Source organism: Numida meleagris, chromosome 2 (assembly GCF_002078875.1).
Source record: "Numida meleagris isolate 19003 breed g44 Domestic line chromosome 2, NumMel1.0, whole genome shotgun sequence".
Lineage (NCBI taxonomy): Eukaryota > Metazoa > Chordata > Aves > Galliformes > Numididae > Numida > Numida meleagris.
Window position 1 is genome coordinate 113,734,723 of NC_034410.1, and position 19,102 is coordinate 113,753,824.

General features: G+C 43.6%; 1 protein-coding gene across 1 annotated transcript; it reads left to right on the forward strand.

Annotated features, from left to right (window-relative positions):
* On the forward strand, window positions 1,253-17,817 carry C2H8orf46 (chromosome 2 C8orf46 homolog). The gene is made up of 6 exons (XM_021387763.1): window positions 1,253-2,604; window positions 6,023-6,078; window positions 11,598-11,748; window positions 15,407-15,468; window positions 16,684-16,766; window positions 17,008-17,817. The coding sequence occupies exons 1-6, from the start codon at window positions 2,538-2,540 to the stop codon at window positions 17,192-17,194; spliced, it is 606 nt and encodes a 201-aa protein (XP_021243438.1). The 5' UTR covers window positions 1,253-2,537; the 3' UTR covers window positions 17,195-17,817.

Consider the following 19,102-nt stretch of genomic DNA (forward strand, 5'->3'; position numbering starts at 1 on the left):
AAACTAAATTTTAGGCTAGTTTCTAGATATTTTATATAATTCAACAAAGTAAAGAAAAAGGATCCATAGAATCAATAGCTACATTTGGTTTTCTGCTCTCATTACAGACCAAGCTCTTTCTAAGTCCACCAGGAGTTGAAGGGAGATAGATAGTATGAAACTGTCTGATGAGAATCTACATGCACTTCTTAGGTTGGACACTGGGGTCATGGGTGTCCCCTCCAAGTCTAAATTACTGTCACGGTATTCTTCAAGAGGTTGTGTCCGTTGTAGCTGTATGAACCAAGATGATTTGTCCAGAATAGTCCCCAAAGAACCAGAAGAAAGTCACTCAGGATGTGCAGTCCTTCTCTTGATGCCACATTAAGATATCCTACAAAACCCAAGGCATTCACAGTGTTCGACTACCTCCTGGGCAGAATGAAGTGCCCAAATCCCTTTCATAAACAAGGGAAAATCCATTCCCAGGTGATGATCCCAGATGAAACATGCAGTTTGTCGGCCCTCCAGAGCCCTGTTTTCCATATGGAAGGGCTGCAAAAGCCTTTTGTCAGCCCTCTGTACAGACTTATTCCCAGAGCAACAATGCCCTTCTAGAGGTAGTTGTTTAAAGCTTACCTACTCAAACCCCAGCCTATAAAGCAGTGACCAGATTTTTACTCTTAAATCGCACTTCAATTTCCACATCCACGCCACCCCTCAACATGATGAAACTCTAAATATTTGTTCTAACATTAAACCCTAGCTGTGATTTAAAAATATCCCTAGATCTAGATACCTATAACCAGAAAAGGAATGGCCCTGATCCAGAGTACTTCTTCTTATAGGACTCTGAATAGCCAAAGGTGTGATAAGGGGAGGGTTAGTTAGATGTGTTATACCTTTTTTTTTTCCTCCAACTATTCAGTGTTGCTCTTCATTATTTTTTCTATCCTTTTTAAAGCATTAAATCCTCCCTGCATAACCGCCTCTGCTCTATTCACCGCTGAATGGACGGTGCGCTGATCTTTTTATTGGTGGGTAATGGATTTGGTTTGATTGCTTGACACAAGAACAATAGTGGCATAAGCAATTCCATTCAAGCCCATGAAACTCCCCATCTGTTGAGCACGTGCACGTTCGAAGAGCTGGGCAGAGACAGATGAACACGGCAGCCAAGCCTGATGTTAATGACATCAGTCATACAAGCAGAACATGTGGCACAATAAATCAAAAACTAATTGAACTTTTGCTTGATTATATTGCTGTCCCACTACCCATTCTACGCACCACACGGCTTCCTGGAACAATGCCCTGGCCCTGCAATAGATTTCCTGCCCTTGGACAGCAGGAGGCTGCCCTGGGACGTAACAAGTGATAGCAGCCTCTCTTCAGTCAGTTATTTCTTGAAACAGTGACACTTTCCACAGAACCAAAAAAAAAAAAAAAATGCTTCCAGGCTCAGCATGTGTATTTGACCAATATTTATTTTTTCAAAGAAACATGACACGAATATGTCAGTGACAGCGCATGTTTGCTGGCATGTCCCATCTGGGACTTGGTGGCAATCTTCTATGGGAGAAGACAGCGCTGGTTTTTGTGCTAATTACACACACATGCTCATAATGATGGCTATTCATTGGGCTGATATAATTTAATATCATTGTTAGCACTTGAAAAGTGTTTCTGCTACATCTGCTGCTGAAGCCTGCAAGCCAACATGTTGGAGCTCAGATGCCCGTGGCAGCAGTAAGCCAGCAGAGCTTGAGGGGGCTAATTTCCACAGATGTGGAAAGGGACAATTTCTGACAGCAGCATGAGGGAATGCACTTGAAACCTTTGGAAAGGAGCCCCTCTAGAAGTGCATAAATGTAGAAACAGAGGCCCAGATCCTCCAAGTCATGCAGGAGCCAGTCTATGACTGGGCCACCTGCCTTCTCTCCAGAACCACTAAAGCACAGGGGATGTACGTACAGCCCTATGGATGCCTGCCTGACGTGCCCTCCTTTAGACATCTGCATTTGAAATTTAACACTGACACGCCCAGGATTTAGGTACAAGTTTATGATCTTCTAGGTGAAGCACCAAACACTTTCCTTAATACACTCAGAATCAGTTCCTCATTACATAGGAAGAGCGACGTTTCATGGCAAATGTGTTGACCTACGCAAAACGTATCCCAACTTGTTTTAACATTCCTTGCAGTACTGCCGTAAAGTTTATTTGCTGCATACCGGCTGCACAGAGCAGACTTTATTATTAGCCATTTATTGCAGAAGATTCTCCAAACCGGTAAAAGGACAAAATGTTCCTATCTGGGTAGAGACTTAAGTAACAGCTAAATTAAATCTTTGCATTCATAGTATTCATACAAAGGCAGATGGGAGCAGAAAATGTTGCGATGAAGAATATGGAATGAGATGAGATCACAGCATCAGTCTGTCCTTTGTAGATCTGGACAATGATCACAGAGCCAGATTGGATTAGTGAAACCTATTTACCAGAAGTTCAGAGCAGTTGCGTGAAGCTGAAAGGCAGTCAGGAGAGAGAGGTGGAAAATGCACCAGATTTACAGCTGCAGCGATGAAAATTTAGAAGTTTTCACCACCGTGATTTCATCCAAATGTGAGTACATCATAACTATAATAACGGGGACGGTGTTGTCTTTTGGCTGGATGGATGGAGCGTGTTATCCTTAGTGAAACCTTTAAAGGAGCAGCTCATCTGTCTGCTCTCTGTGCCGCGTTGTGCTGCCAGCTCAGCGCTCCCTGCTTCTCGCTGGAGCTGAGCCGTGCAGGTGCCTCGACATTGTGGCTGTGCAAAATCTTTGCACAGGCAAAACTGGGAGATTTGGAATCAGCGTTCGCACACCTATGAGGTAATTGCTAAAGTGACAGCTTGCAACTGTGTGGCTATTCTGTGTGATAGAAAAGAAAATGAAGTTCTGTGAGCAGTTAGCAGCTCGGATGAACTGGGTGAACTGCATGAATGTGGAATTTAAGTCTGCTGGCTCGGTAAGTGGAACATTTCCAAAGCCATGCCCTCAAAATGAATGCATGATTAACATTAATTGCTTGTAATGAAGAGTAAGAACCGGACAAAGCCCGGTCTGCATTTGATTGAGCAAATGAGTTTAAACTCAATAGCTGCATATTTCAGCAACAAGAAGAAAGCAGGGAAAAGCAGGGAAAAGCAGGGAAAACAAATTGTGGGGGCAGATCGGATCTCTTTTTGCAAGCTGCAAGGCTGCACTCTGGGCTGCTTATTTTCAGAATATAAGTGGAAATGACAAAGTGAACCATCACCGTAATTGTTTTTGTTGCCTGAAATCTGGACTGCACACACAAACAGCCTCTTGCAGGCAAATCCAGAAACAGCATCTGCAAGAATTCAGCCTTGCCTTCCTGCTCCCTGCAGAAAAATCATGTTTGCAGGGAGAGCCCTGCAACCCCACTGATTTCATTGTTGCCATTGTATTCCTGTGCAAGTGGGTCACTTACGTCTACCTCCGTGATTCACTCTTCTTTCAATGGCTATTCAAGTAATTGCATGTTTCTGGTGCTGTGACTTCCCTTTCATGCCTTCCTTTCTTCAGCCCGTGTAAGCCATTTGCCACGTACACTGGCAGATGACGAGCAGTGAGTCAGTCTGTGGATTGCATGTACTCTGAAAATATGAAAATTTATTGGCATTAGGCACACTTATGTATGGTTCATCGTGCACCAGCCAGGGTGCCAGTAGCAGCACAACAGTACTTTCTTTTGGTAAAAAATATACAGAAACTGAGCTCCATGCATTGGCCAGTAAAATACGTAAAATCATAAAGATGATTCTTTGTGTCACTGAACTTTTCTGCACTTGGGTTTAACTGAAGTGCTTCTGAACAATTAATGATATTAGCCTGCACACAGTGCAATACCAGCAGTAAAGTGATTGCAGCAGCTTCAAAAGCAAGATAGAACATATCTGCAAAAAACAACTTTCATCTTGTTTGTTTGGTTTTCTCCCCACACTTGCTATGCTCTAAAATATAAAACTACTTGTGCAGGAGAAGGCAGCAGGGATCCTTGAGGATATCACCTCCCAGAGCAGACCACGATCAAGCTGACAGCTTAGCACGCTCTCTAGCTTTGTGCAGGCAGATAACTCACTTGTGATAAGTAAGTGTGGAAACACTGTACCTCAGCAGGAGACTTCGACAAGACTTGGCACCTCCTGTGTTACTGTTCTGCTTCACCGAGGGCAGAGCTTGGCCGAGACTCTGTTTCTGTCTGATGGGGTCCTATTGCTCAGTACTTGCATCCTCACTATGGTATCTGAAGTTGTTCTTCGTGCCATTAGAGAGGCTGTGGTACAGGCAGCAGTGCCCAGCATGGTGGAGGCCACCGCTGCCACCACTCATCCATCCCCCACAGGCCGCAGGAGCAGCAGGAGCAGCAGGCCTAGGTCCTTCAAAACTTCTCATCTCAAGGCAGGAATTCAGATTCGCTGCATCTGTAGTAATGAGAAGCCTTCAGACTACTCCAGATGTTTCCACATCTTCAAAAGTCTTCACAGACACTAAAGCATGGCAGTACTGAGCACGGCAGCTCCTGAATCCCAAAAATGTAAAGGAAAACTCACTTAGAGAGCAAGAGTCACCTTCCTGACTTGTCAATGCCTTTGAGTTATAAACAGAGCCTGAACGGGAAGCCTCCCTTACATGCCTCGCCCTCAGGGTCAGCATTTTCAATTGGAGTTAAACACAACTGAATTTTGTAGGTTTTTTGCAGACTACCTTTTGTAACCAGCTGCTAAATCACATAGTCATAACTCCTGTATTCTGCATACAGGGATGGTAATAATTTTAAAGTGCAAAGAGTAAGGTAAAATGAGAGCTGGGAGAATAACTTTCAAGTCAAACTGGAGGAATGTTTAATCAGTCCTTGCTTTGTCCAAAAATGACAATCCAAAATCAATCACTTCAGTGTGAGTGCAATGTCCAGTCAAAAGCCTGGCTTATGATCCGGTATCTCATGTGTCTTGCTGCTAGTCTTTCTGTTTTGCCTGGGATTTTGATATCTTCATGGGTTTAAGAAAGAAAGTTGAGAAAAAACTTCAAGGAAAATACCTCAAAAAGTTAAAGAACTGAATGGGTCATTTTGAGAAGTGAAAAAAAGGAGTGGATGTAGTGCAAATGTTGTGCCTTGGGCATAGTACAGTAAATCTGGAATGATCTCATGAAGTAGTTTAAGATTATTGGAAGTTTGTATCTAGATACAATGGTTGGCCTCTCCAAAGCTAATGCAGATACTAGTCATGGTCTAAGCTGACTGGATGGAAGAGAAGCTTTCCACCAAAGACCCCCATACTAAACCTAGGCAGGAGGCCAGGTCACAACCTCAGGTAGCAAATGGCAGATTCCTCCTGGAAACCCATAGGAGAAGCGCAGAAACTTTGGGAAGGCTCTTGCCCTGTGCCCACAAATGTCTATTGTGTAGCCAGAAAATAGTTTCTGAGGTAACACTAAGAAAAGGTCTTTCTTTTGGGTTGTTTCAGGAATCTTCCTTAAACCCTTTCTTCCTTCCCAGCACACCCTCAGTAAATCCTCATGGAAGCATTTCAGAGGCACACTTGACATAATCTCACCATCGTAGCACAGCTACAGCACCTCAAAGTAATGAGAAACAGCTTAAAAATACTGAAATCTGTGTCTTTTTTTTTTTAATAACAGTTATTTATCCCACACTAGCTGTCTCCAGCCCTCACCTTTTCTATGCCCCCCAGCACAGACTTCATGGGAGCTAATAGAAGAGCCAACATGCTCAGGTGCAGGGCCTCCAGGCAAGCGCCAAACACCAGGATCCTCTCTGGAGGCTCTCTCCCAGAGCATTCCCTCCTGCGGCAGGGCAGGAAAGCCTGCCTGAGATGAGGGTCTGCTACTGGTCTCCCAGCACCATAAACCAAGATCCTCACCAGCATCTTCAATGGGCACTGCTTTAGAGTGCCACTTGAGTTTGTCCACCTCTACCCAACCCTGATCATGTTTCTGTTCTTTTCACAGCATGTAGTCCTGCCCGAAGGAGAGCCAAAAGTGCACATCACATCCTGACAAAGAGTGTAAGAAAAATTTCTCTCCCTCTCTTTTGTTTTCGTTCTAGTTGGTTAAGCTTATCTTTCAAAATGCTATGGAGAAATAGGCAAAGAAGTGCAGCAGCAGCTGGTGTAGGGAGTGGGGTGGGAAGCAGAAAGGTCAGTTCCTGTACAGCTACAGATGATTCAGTCTGTACTTGCAGATTACCACACAAGCGCTTTGAAACTCTTAAAAAAATAAGGTCTTTGTGCAGAGCTAGTCAAAATGAACATAGCTTATCAACATGGGTCATCTGAGGGACTCGCAGATGTAATTCTTATCCACAAAGCACTAATAACCCTGCCAGAGGGACAGCAAGCACACTGCAGCAATGCATACACAACCAAGGAGCCAGTATCACATTTCCCAGGGAACATGGGAGGAAAACATCAAGCAATGGGCTGTAACCTCCTCTCAGAGAAATGGCTCTGAGAGCCACAGGAGGATGCTTGCCCCTTGATCCTGGTGGCACAGAGTTGACCTGGCACCTATGCAGCTCAGCAGCATGCAGCTGCATATGGTCCTCTCCTCTCTCTCCAACCCACCATGCAGCACAGTGCTCACTCCTTCCTCAGGAAGGAAAACAGCTGAATATCTCCTGCAGCCCTCAGCTATGCAATCCCAGCTTTTTTCTCCTCCTTCTCCACTTTCTCTTCACTGAATGTTTCTTTTTGATAGGTTTGTAAATATTTATGCCCCTGATTACATCTTCTGGGCATGATTATTAGCAACAATAAGCAGCAATACTAAAAGAGCTGAACACAGTGAGAAAACGTTCTCCAAGTTTAGGCAGTTATACACATTAGTTTGGTTCAAGTTTTCTTGTCTTCAGAGCCATTTTTTCCTCCTTAAATGCTTTTAGCCTTCCCACAACCCATTCCATGATCCTTTTATCACAGTTCTGTCTTACAGGCATGGTGGCCACACTTTCTCTTGCATGTGCTAAAGCACTTCTTACAACCTTTGAGACCCTTCTGTCAAAGTGTTCTCCTTACAAACACAGGTAGTTCTCCAGCCCTTTGTTGAAATGTTTTGCTCCATGGTTTTTCCTCTTCCCATGCTCTGACTTCCCTGCCTGATCCCCATTTGTAGATACACTCCTCTTCACAGCCCAGATTCCCTAATTTCTCTCTGGCACCATAGGTCCCTCTGCTTATCACACTTAGTGCACCAGGAAAAACCTTGCCACATTCAATCCCATCTCCTGGTTATTAAAGCAGATCACAGGATAATTCACAGAAGTCTTGTGAATCACTTCTGCCTGAAGTGGACCTCAGAAAAGTCAGTAACACACCTCTGGTGTTTGAGTGAAAAACATACATGTATGTATTTTCTCGGTTTGTGAAAATCTTATTTTCATCACTCGAGCTGAGGTTTCAAAATGACTCTTTATCCCAAAAGAGGACAAAATTCAGTGTCCTAGTGTTGCTCAAAATAAGCCATTTTAAGATACTCCTTTTTTATTTGTTATGTCCTCAATACATTTTGTCACATAATGTAAAAATAGCATAAGAATACAAAAAAAAAGAACAATTCTGACCAAATAAAACAGAATGTTTAGATAATTACTCCTTTTTCTTTTTTTAAGAAAAAGAGTACTTTTTCAACCAAATGCCCAGATTTCTTTTAATCAGAACTTTCTCATGATCCCATTCAGATGGAAATTTTTCAGCTAGCTCTCATCAAAATCTAGGACAACCACAGTTAGAAAGTTCTCTCTGTTATGTGGGAGCCTCTAATATTTATTGGGTTGGATCAGTGTAGCAGCACTGTACTCAGGAAGGTCTAAGAAAATAAGAGAGGAAAGTCCCTGTTTTGTTGCTGCGTTTTGATGTAATTTTTTTTACCTTTGGGGCTTTCCTGACCTCAATTAAAGATATCCTTTGATTGGCCCCTAGTCATGATGCACACAGCATCCTATTAGCAGCAGAAGCACCAAGCCTAAGGATTGGCTTGCAGATCCAGCTAGGCAAGGCTTGCTAACGAATGTAATTTGCACAGCCAACTCCTTGCTGAGTGCATTCCACTTTTTTAGTGTTTACAGCTGCTTACAGCTAATCTGCAATCATTCAGATAAATTGTACGTACTGGAATATACATGCCTGTGAGGAAATTGGGATTGCCAATTTCTAGACCCACGCTCAAGTAGCAGAATGATTATTTATTTTTCACTTTTACTTTTGCACCTGCGGTCAGTGTTGTAGAAATGCCTCAGTTAACATAAGAGCTTCTGCTTTGGCGACTGCAGTGAACATAACATTAATCCTGGAGAAAGGCAAAAATAGCTAGCAATGTGGATATCTGCCAGACTTTTTTTTCACAACAGAAATACTCAAGCAGTGTAGCATTAAGTGATTTAACATTCAAATGACTGACCCTGGGGGGTAACTTCCATGACATTTGAAAATCTTTCCCAAGAGCACAATCATGCTTGTAAAGGGGGAAACACCTTATTTTTAAAAACTATTTCACCATTATTGCTATTTGCAGTCCCTATTGTCCCATTAAAAGTTATTCCCAATGTCAGTGGATCCTTCCTTTTTATTTCCTTGCACTCTTATCCTCCAAATCTATGTTTGGAACTCTAACACCACTCTTGACATCAGTACATGAATGCGTTGCAGAAAGCTGGCAAATACCTCTATGTGTCCTAGTTCTACCACATTAAAAATGAGATTAGCATTAGCCCATCAAAAAGAGCTGAACACCAAAAATCTGACATTTCACAGAATCATAGAATCATAGAGTGGCTTGGGTTGGAAGGGACCTCAAGGATCATCAAGCTCCAACCCCCCTGTCACAGGCAGGGCCACCAACTTCCACATCTAATACTGGACCAGGCTGTCCAGGGCCCCATCCACCCTGGCCTTGAACACCTCCAGGGAGAGGGCATCCACAACCTCTCTGGGCAGCCTGTTCCAGCACCTCACCACTCTCTTGGAAAAGAATTTATTTCTCTATTAATAACAAAATAACCTCATTGTCCAGCCTCTAAGCTTCACAATTTGCCAACCAAATCCAGATGTTTTTTTGTCACCTTTCTGGGGCTTTGATTCCAGGAGTGCCGATGGGGTTGCTGGAGCAGGCTCTGCACTGTCCTGTAATGGAAAAGAAAAAGATATTTTATTGACCTCTGAATTCAGAATAAGCATCCTGCAAACAGAATGAACAAGTTGAGTGACTTACAGATTTAAACTGATAATGATTTTAAGAGCAGTTCACTAATTCTGCAGAGTTTGGATGACTCTGCCATTCACATAAGATTTGCATTTCCTGATACATTTAGGAAAGAAAAGTGACTTCCCGCTGATCCTTCTGCCTTACCCCAGGTACCCTAGAGAAATGTCAGCTCCACTTTAGATCAAAACTGTGCTGCAGCAGGTTTAGATTCCTGACCTAGATAAGTCTTTATGTATTACAGTAATGTGTGAGGTGGTCAAAGTCACAGTGAAGTCTTGACTTAGGAGATAAGTAACTCCCAAGCGTACTACAGCCAAACGCTGCAAACAATCATGTTAACTGAAGATGTGCTGTGGAGATGGGGCTGCTGTCCGTGGTTGTAATGGCAGATGGCATTGAAACTTGCTGGAAGGCGGATGGTATGTAACAAGAGCCCTTAAGAACACAGATAATGTGCCTAAATAATTCCTGTTAGTAACAGAGTTCATACTAAATGTCATCCTTTGCAATGCACAGGCAGATTACTAAGTTTCAAGTCAGTGGTCGTTTATGCTGATCAAAGAAGCACTTTCAGGATTAGAGAATACTGCCACCAGCATCCTACTTGCCAAAAATGCTCTTTCCATGACCATGCAAAAGTGTGGAGCTCCTGTTTTGCTTGGAGAGGGCTGCAGACGTTTTCTGCCACACACCAAAGAAGACTGAGTGTGAGCAAGAGTACTGCACATGTTTCCAGAGTTGATGGGAAAGCTGAGTTTTGCAGCACTCCTTGAAAGCCAGAAGAGCTTGGTTCCATGAAGCAGCCACTATGGCAGCAGGGCTGTCATGAAAAACCCCCATCAGCCAGGACTGCATCGTACATGTAATGAGAACTTGTGCCTCCGCTGCTGTCACTGTGGTGGCAAAGGAATGCCCCTGCTAAGTGGCTCACAAGGTTTGGCAATGCAGTGGGCTGCTGAGCCAGGTCCGAGCACAGGAGCTGTGTGGGGAGCTCCTGGAGCTCCTGCAGGTGCAGCCTCCCTGCTGGCCTCCCGCCACCACCATCCCCCTCCTTCCTGAGAGACTGGTGGGGGTGCTAAGGCCTGGCCCTATCTGGCATTGCCAGACTCACGGTCAAGAGAGCTGGGCCCACTTCTAGCACATGTTGATCTTCAAGGACACCAGTGGTGCCTTTGGCTTTAACTTAACATTGGGCATATCCTTAAGTAGCTTAAGAAGAAAACGCTGCGTTAGGCTGTGTGCCAAGATCCACTGAACTGGAAGAAAACCCCTCTTAGGGCTCAGATTAGGCTATCGTTACCTCACCACACCTTTTCAGCAGTATTTTTGCCTGCTGTTGGTCCCTTCCTGCTCCTTGTCCTGCCGGTTGGAGGGATCTAGATAAGTGGTTTCCAGGCTCCTGAATGCACAATGGAATCAAAAAAGTAAAACATCATCGGGCTTGGTCTTTTTTTCCTACTTTGGGAAACATCTATTTGCATGAGTTTTTAAATCTGCCTGAAAATTCATGCACAGAATATGGCACATTAACAGCAAACTGAATTCAAACTATTTAAAGAAAATGAAAAATTTTATGAACACAAGGTGACATAACGGAATGCAGTTTTGTTTTTCTCTCAAGTGAATATTAGAAGGCAGACCAATAGTTGGAATAAGGCCTTCTCTGTGTCAGTAACAGGCTGGTAGATTTGCTGGTCTAAGCCGTCATAAAACAAAATAACTGTATTAATACATTAAACCAGTATAGGGCAACTATTAGTCATCACGTGCACGTCTAATAGCAAACAGTCTGAAGGTCTGCCATGCATCTTGCTTCCTCACTGCTTTGGATCTTTGCCTGTTTAACTTCTCTGAATGACAGCAACAGGTCTTCAGGGAAGAATGTAAGAAACAAAGCTTGAAATTCTCTTTCCCTGCTGCCAGGACTTTAATCTTGTTGAGACAGTTGTTTCTGGTCCATCTTGGATAACAGTCACCAGTGGGTCCATCTGCTTGGTGACTACCCTGTTTTCCTTAAGATCACATTAGCTCTGGCCTCCCCCATTCATTACCCATGGCACCGCACTCAACAATGTGGAAGAGTATCTGATTTTGTTTAGACTCATTTTCAGGAATGCTGTTCAAGTTACATAGAGCCTAATGTTCACGTATGTGCACCCAATGAATCCCAGTCAACCTACCCCCCTCAAGTGACTGGAAAGCAGTCAGAAGAGCAAGCATTGCATGGCTCTCACCCAGGGTTGCTCCAGGTGACTTTAACAATTGACAGCTTGGTGGCCAGCTCCCTGGCCGGCTGTAACATGGTGGTTTTGCATCTTCACCGCAGGTGGTAGCAGTGTCTGACAGTCAGCCCCATCGGCCAGACAAGCTGCAGCCCCACCACGGCGACCTCTTCCAGGTGCTCTACAGAGAAGAAGAGGTGCGGAGCTTGGGCCACCTGCGGGGCAGACAGCAGGGACCCTGCAGCCCCAAGCATGGTAAGTCCTCAGTGATGGCTTTGCTGTCTCCATTGCTTCAGAACAATTTTAGATATTGCAGTCTTCTGGTCCGCATCAGAGCAGATTTGTTATGTACAGAAAAAATATTTCCATGCTTAAAACGCTCAGTGGAATTTATGAGTTTAAGACCATGGCACTGCAGAGCTCTGCTCCCTGCAAAGGCAAGCTAATAAAGCAGTGCTTGCTTTATTCAAAGGCATAAACTCTCCCTTTCCAAGAGCTGACAGCATTGTAGAGATGACAGATTGCTTATAACTGGGCTTGCCTGACTCATCTTATTATTTAAGATCCCTGTTCAGATACTTAAAATTTGCCAAAACATAATTATTTGAGATGAATTTTTAGATTCTGGACGTCAACCGCAGACATGATTTTGTTTTTTTCAACCAAAACTTGTTCATCATACTTGTGAGAACCTGTGAAAGAAAAAAATAGAATTTGCCAATGCAAAAACAAGGAAATGAATAAACATAAGCAGACTGCTGGTTCAGTGTGTTCAAAGCTGATGTGTTATGCCTGGAAGGAGGAAACTCAAGTAAGGACATGGGGTTTGGCATGGGATGGCCTTTTAATCAAAACCATGCCTTCTGTTCTCCCATGAAAAACCATCCAGATGCAATCAAGCTGTAAGCCTTTGAAAAATCCTGTACGGCACATGTTTGGTAGAGACATAGGAAGTTTATCTATTAAAGGTTGCTAAATATGTAGAACAGATTCTACCATGAATGAGCATGGTCTTCACACCACTAATAAGCAGCCACCCTGCTTGTAAGGCACGTGATTTGAACACAGAGTAGACAAGAGCAAGGCCTGCGTGACTGGGAAGGGACAAACTCAGCTTGGGACCATGGGGAAAGATCTGAAACCAGGAACAGAGCCCAGATGTGGCTGAACAAAGACCGTGGGCTGAGGGGGGATAGAGAAGGAGTGCCTGGGGAACAGCAGGTGGCAGAGAGGCACTGGGGGAGAGAGAATTTGTCTGTTGTGAGGGGAAGCAATGGGGAAAAGGTGATAGATAGGCACTGATGGGAGAAAGGATGTAGGGATCAAAAAATAAAAGTGAAAAATTGAGGAAACAGTCCTCATAACAGGAGAAAGTTAAGCGACTGGGCAAAGAAACTGGGATACCAAATGGGAAATGGGGAGAAACTGAAGTTAAATTAGACTGTGTTCAGCAAAAGAGAAGTTCTGAGAACAAAAAAGAGGCAAAGGGGTTTGTTGGAGGAGTGGAGGAAGGAAGTAAGGAGCATGGGATAGGACAATTTCAGCAGGAGCATCTGCTCAAGACACCAGAGCTCCTCCAGGGCTCTCTAAGCTTGTGTAGCATAATGTAGTTGTTTTTAGGATCCCAGCCCAGAAGGTTCTCAGGGAACTCGGCAGGGAATCTCCAGGTTCCTGTAATAGCTCCTTAAGCTCTGTCCATCACTGTCCTCAGTGATGCACATATAGCTGATACAGCTGATGCATCCTGTTTTCTGGGTGCCCATTTCACAGTTCAGACTGTGGCATCCAGGAGCACTCATTTCTAGCTGCCATAAAACAAAATATGGAAAAAGTGCTGCATCCTGCAGAAGCCTTCTGAAAACTTCATCCTAGGAATTTTGAATCTTAAACTCAGTGCTCTCTATTTCCCCAGTACAAGCCTCTATCCTCCAGGAGGCTATGAAACTGTTTTCTGTGGTTGGTTTTTTTTTTTTTTGTATTTGTGCAGATGATGGCCACAGTGGCCCCACAGTACAGAAAAACCCATGAAAAAGTTACTAGTCCTGCCCTCAGAGATTTGCTAGTGGAGAAACTAGGTATAACACTGTGTACCGAACAATAAAAAAGGCTGAGGATGAATAGCTACTTTCTGAGTGAACACTGTATGGCAGACTGAATGAGGCAGAATGTCTGTGGAAAGATGGTTTCTGGTCACAAATAGGAGACCGAATCTCAAAGACTAAATCTCTGGTGGATAAAATAACTGTGGTCCAGTTCTTGCAATTCATAACTTTTGATTGTTTGGCTTTAAAAATTCAGCATTTTTAGGGGAGGAAAGCAGAAGTCTTTGCAAATATTTGTATGAGAATGAAAATATCTATGTATGTGTGCCTATGCATTTGTTCTACGGGGAAAAAATACTCAGTTTTGTACAGACACTCGTCTTGGAAATACAGAGCAAAGTCAGCGTAAAAGATATGGAAACCCCTTGTCTGGCACATGGCAATCCATAGCAACTTCTGGAAGTAGCATTCACAATGCACCCCGCCACCACTGTCCTGATGAGCACTGACCAAATAGAAGCCACAAGGCCTTACTTTTGCTTAAATATTTTGCAAAACTTGGCCAGAACATTTTTCTGGATCTAATACGAAAGAAATGCTGAAGGGAAGAATCAGATAGTATAAGAGTAAAACAAACAAAAAGCCAGAGCACCGGTGCCTGGAGCCACTTTCTGAATACTGTTAGTACCTAATACACTAGATGGGAGGAAGCAATTAAATTAAAATTTGATGTGAGGGATACAGTTAGATACCTAATGAAATTACTGGTGGGGAAGAGTGGGAGGAGAAAGGTTAGCTAAGATGTTTATCGCAGTCAGCTGTTGCCCTCAGAAGGACAAGACAATTCTGACTGTTAAGTCATGCTGGGGACAGTGCTATAAGCAGCATCTCTATTATTTCTGATGCATCCAGTCATTGTTTACATTTCATCGGTAACAGCAGATGTGAATCTTATTGTATTCTCTGTCTTGGTGAATCCTGGTGTTTCTGTAAATCCCTGCTCTTCTCTTCCTTGAATACTATTTTTAAAAAAGAGCAGACAGCTCAAAATGGCCAGGAACAGAAAGAAAGAGGGAAAAAAAGCGATCCACATTCCTGCAGCCACGTGGGAGGATTTGGCTCCATGAGAATAAATCTGGAATCCCTCCTTCATTTATTTCCTTGGCACAACTAGCCGGAATAGCAGTGAGCATTTCCACATGGATAAGTTCTTGGCTGAGCGCTCACTCTAACAGCGAGCTAACCTCCAGACTTGAGGACAGCAGAGACGTCCCACCCAGCCACAGGCAGACAGAGAAGTTAAAATCCCTCCTCATGATGTGTTGGATGTAACACACCCCACTGTCTATGACTCTCCAGAAAGGGGAATTGACTCCCTGCTCCAACACAGGACAAACCCGGCGGGGAGCTCCACAGTGCACAAAAACTGCATTAGCTGATAATCGTCTGCTAAGGAGCAGCAAGTGGGCCTGCTCATCTCAAGTATGTGCACGCTTTATATATATATACATATATATACATAGAAGTGTATACGTATGTGTACACATACACACACATATAAAATGTGAGCAGCAGGGAAGAGCTTCCAATTGGTCTAAGGACAGTTCCTGTCTCATTTGAAAAGTCTAGGGGCAGTTCAATGATTTTCTGTAATTACTAAGCAGTTTCAGTATAACTCATTTTGACATCACAGTACATGATCAGAAAAAAGAAAATTTTTGCACCTTTGGCTATAATCAAATCTGGTCAGACGACAACCTGAATCTTGGCTGTTTTCATACTTGACATAAATACATGGAAGGATGCTTTTAATACCAGCTATGCCAGTGGGATATTTCTACTGATAATACTCTGTTTCTTATGATTGACAGTGGGAATAACTGAACGAGAGACATCCAAACCCTGTAATCACCAGTCAAATGGGAAACCTTTGGTAAGTAAATATAGCAAGATGAAATACCACTGTCTGATGCATATTAAAGCCTAACACCTGTTAACACATCCCACAGTAACAGTGTGTTGGTCTGTGTCAGCACTTGCAGGTTTCCGGGTCTTCTTTACAGCTTCACCTACAGAGGTGACTGATGCCAGGGGCTGCACAGCTGGGAGCAGGATGGCAGCCCCATGGGATGGGAGCAGGCAGGCTGCCTTGCTGAATGCCAAGCCACCTGCAAGACCTGGAAGGGATTAGCCTCTTGCTTCTCAGGGAATCTCACAAAAGATGTATTTCTAAGATGGAGCAAGTGTCCAATAATTTATATTCTGCAGAATGTAATGCCGAAAAGATGAACAGACCAATCGAAAATGTGAATGGGAAAATCTTCGCACAAAATCTGAAAATTTGTTTTTTAGTAGTGACTAAATGTTTTGGTTTAGAATGACTCAGCTTTAGTAAAATATTTTCCTCCCCTCCTCTTCTTCTTACAAAAACAATTTTCAAAAGCCCTAAATTTTATTTAAAAAAACCCTGGATTTTCAAGCAGAAAATAGCCTTTTGAAAAGTTTCTGACCAACTACAAAAAGTTTATACCTTAAAATGTCCTTTTGGATGGTTACAATGTATGACTTAGCCTGTAGCTGGGCTATGCTCAAGGAAAATGGCCATCCAATTGTTGTAGGATGGTCCAAATTAACAGCATTCTGTGCAATGAAACTAATTGTGCTAACAACAGTTAGCCCAGTTAAATTTCAAAAGGTGTTTGCAACAGTAATTTCAAATATCTTGAGGTCCTGGAATACTTACAGAGCACACTCAAAAGTATCTAGTTCAGGGGAAACATTCATTAAGGCTCAAGAAATGGTGATGGCTGGGAAAGCCACTTCCTGCCCAGCCCTACCGACCTGTACCAAAGCCTTAGTTCCTCAGGAATCCAGGCTTAAGTAATAAAGAATAAAAAGCCCTGCAAAACTCTCACTTTATTCTGTTAAGAGAAATTCATGCTCATACAAGCACTGTGCTGAAGCTAGGGTGACCATTCACACGAGCAAACAGTGTTTGTGTGGACAAGGGTACAGCAGTCAGGACCTAACCTTCGTTCTCTTGCTAAGAGATGTACAGTATTTATTCATTTTTGTAAAAAAACAGCCTCTTTCCTCAAGCTAACCTCGGGTTTCCACTCATCAGTGTTGTTGCTTTTCCCTCCTACAGCCTCCGTCATCGCTAGCCCTCCCCATCACAGCGAAGCCAGCTTTCACGGGCTCAACCATGGATGACCACCCGCTCGCAGAAGAGTGAGTCCCTTGTCATTTTCTCTCTAAAACGTAATTAAGGAACAGTTTGACCATAGTGTAAATGCCTCTCATCAGTAGATGGTTAACTCTGAAATGAATCTGGGTGACATTTGAACTCATCATCACAGTGTCACAGGGACAGTGAGCAGCCGCTGGGTTTCAGTGGCTGGTCATTGTAAAGATGGGCACTGGCCATGGAGATAAATGCTTTATGCCAGCTCTCCTGTGCTTTATTTGCCAGCCGTAGACAGCGCTTGAGGAAGATGGCAGAGTATGACCTGACCCTGACACCAGGAGCAGAAGCTTCTCTGCCACTGACGGGAGGCAGCCTGTACGGGACACCCAGCTTGCTGAGGAAGATGTGGATGAAGCACAAGAAGAAGTCAGAGTATCTGGGGGCAACAAACAGTGCCTTTGAGGCAGACTGACAAGTCTCAAAATCACTCAGAAAGACAGAAGTTCCTTTAGCCAGGACAAGGTGCTCTAGGATTGATGAAGGAACAGACACAGCACAGCTCCCCCAGGAAAAAGATATCCTTTTCATTACTTGATGCCATTGCCTCAGAATGGTAGGAGAAAGGCTAATTAAGGTAAAAATGGTGGGTATGATGCAACGTATTAGCCCTTCTTTGTTGCGATACGCTAGAATCCCAAATATTCCACTAGAATCACATCTTGACTCAGCAGTGCTGAAACTATTGCTGACCTACTGTATGCGTCCTGTCTGAATCAGCTCAGACACACAAGAGAAGCCAACCAAGATGTTTGTGTGCGTCTGCAAGGTTCCCGTTCTCTTTTTGTTATTGAGTGCCATGAAGTGCCAGGGCTTTGCTCATTGTGTACCACTTTTGTCCTCCTTCCCCCTCTTATATCCTCTTTTCAGAGATATGATAAAAACACATCTTATGATATCCTTGTTTCAGTGACATATGCTAAACATCTTTCTCCATCAGTTTTGATGTTTCAAGACAGGAGTAAAAGATGGAAAAAATATGAAAGAATGGATGAGTCAGAACTGAGTAAGTTTGCAAATACACATTTACCAAAATTATCTACGCGTCCAGAGATTGGTGTTTTAGTGTCCTACCAGATCAAACTATGAGCAACTGAATAATCACAAGAAATAGGTTCTTCCATAGAACACATATATTAAGTCAGCAAATTACTGTCTGTGTGGTACAGAGTATTTCCCAAAGTGTACAAAATGCTAGTAGGAAAGAAAATCAATAAATGATGCAGGTAGACAACTACAAGTGAAGTGTTTGCTTACAGGAGACCTTTGTTTATGAACTGATGGATTTAATGGAATTTCAACCCCACTCCTTTTTTTTTTAATTAGAAATTGATGATCACAGTTCCTTGTTTTCTTCTAAAAGAAAAAATCATCCAAAAAGATTTCACCAGTACTACAGACAATATTATATTAGTCGGGAACAATACTCATCCCATACGAGTGCTCCCCTGCACTTACTGTACAGGATTTCGGTTTGCCTAAGCCTACAGAGCAGCAGACTTTAGCAGGGATCCACAGCCAGGGGTCACCAAACCAGAGGTGCAGGCTGGGCAGGAGGGAAAGGCTGCAAAAGCAACCAGGTCCATTGGCTTTTGGGTGTGTGGTGTGGAGAGGTGCACAGGAAAGGTTCACAGCTTTACAGCCTAAGATAGCAAAGTCTATGTGAGGTGAAAGCAACTGCAGCAGTCTGGTACCCAGTTTGCTTTAGAGAGCACATGTCCCCAGCACGGATATGCTGGAAAAGGCATTGGGACAGGCTACGGGGCCTTGTTTAAAAACATATTATGGCTTGTTCTGCTGACAGAGCCACCTCCAGTCTCTCAGTCTAGAGGCTGCCAAGAGGAAAGAGGAATCAGGCCTTCATAAAATACCTCAGTTGCCCATCAGACAGCACCATGGCTACAAGTCACACCGCCTCTCCCCTTATCAAAGACAACAGTCCTGCTCTGGCCCAGCAGCCTGACAGAGACAGCCCAGAGGGATGAGCTCCTCTCCTGCTTCCTTGCATCCTCCTGGGAGCAGAGCAGCACGCAGCTCTTCATTAACTACATGCAATAAGAGGTGACCCTATCACAGGGGTTCACCACACCTCTACCTTGGAGCCTAACCCACTGTCACTGTGCAACTGTCTGGAGTGTGTAACCCTGCCAGCATGAAGTTCTCCACAGCTGAACAGAGCTGCAGCCATCCCCAAGATTTTCCTGAAATGTCTTTCACAAATATCACCAACCATGCTGCCCCCTCCCCTGCCCCCAGAAATCCTGTCAGCAGCCTGTAGGCACCTGCTATTTTTTATGTGAACAGGTAAACTGAGTAAATTCAG

Bases quoted from the DNA above. Each gene is read 5' to 3' on its own strand.
- C2H8orf46 (XM_021387763.1), top strand. From the start codon at position 2,538: ATGCACCAGATTTACAGCTGCAGCGATGAAAATTTAGAAGTTTTCACC. The intron at 2,605-6,022 runs GTGAGTACATCA...TTCTTTTCACAG, and splicing joins CACCGTGATTTCATCCAAAT to CATGTAGTCCTGCCCGAAGG. The intron at 16,767-17,007 runs GTGAGTCCCTTG...TTTATTTGCCAG, and splicing joins GACCACCCGCTCGCAGAAGA to CCGTAGACAGCGCTTGAGGA.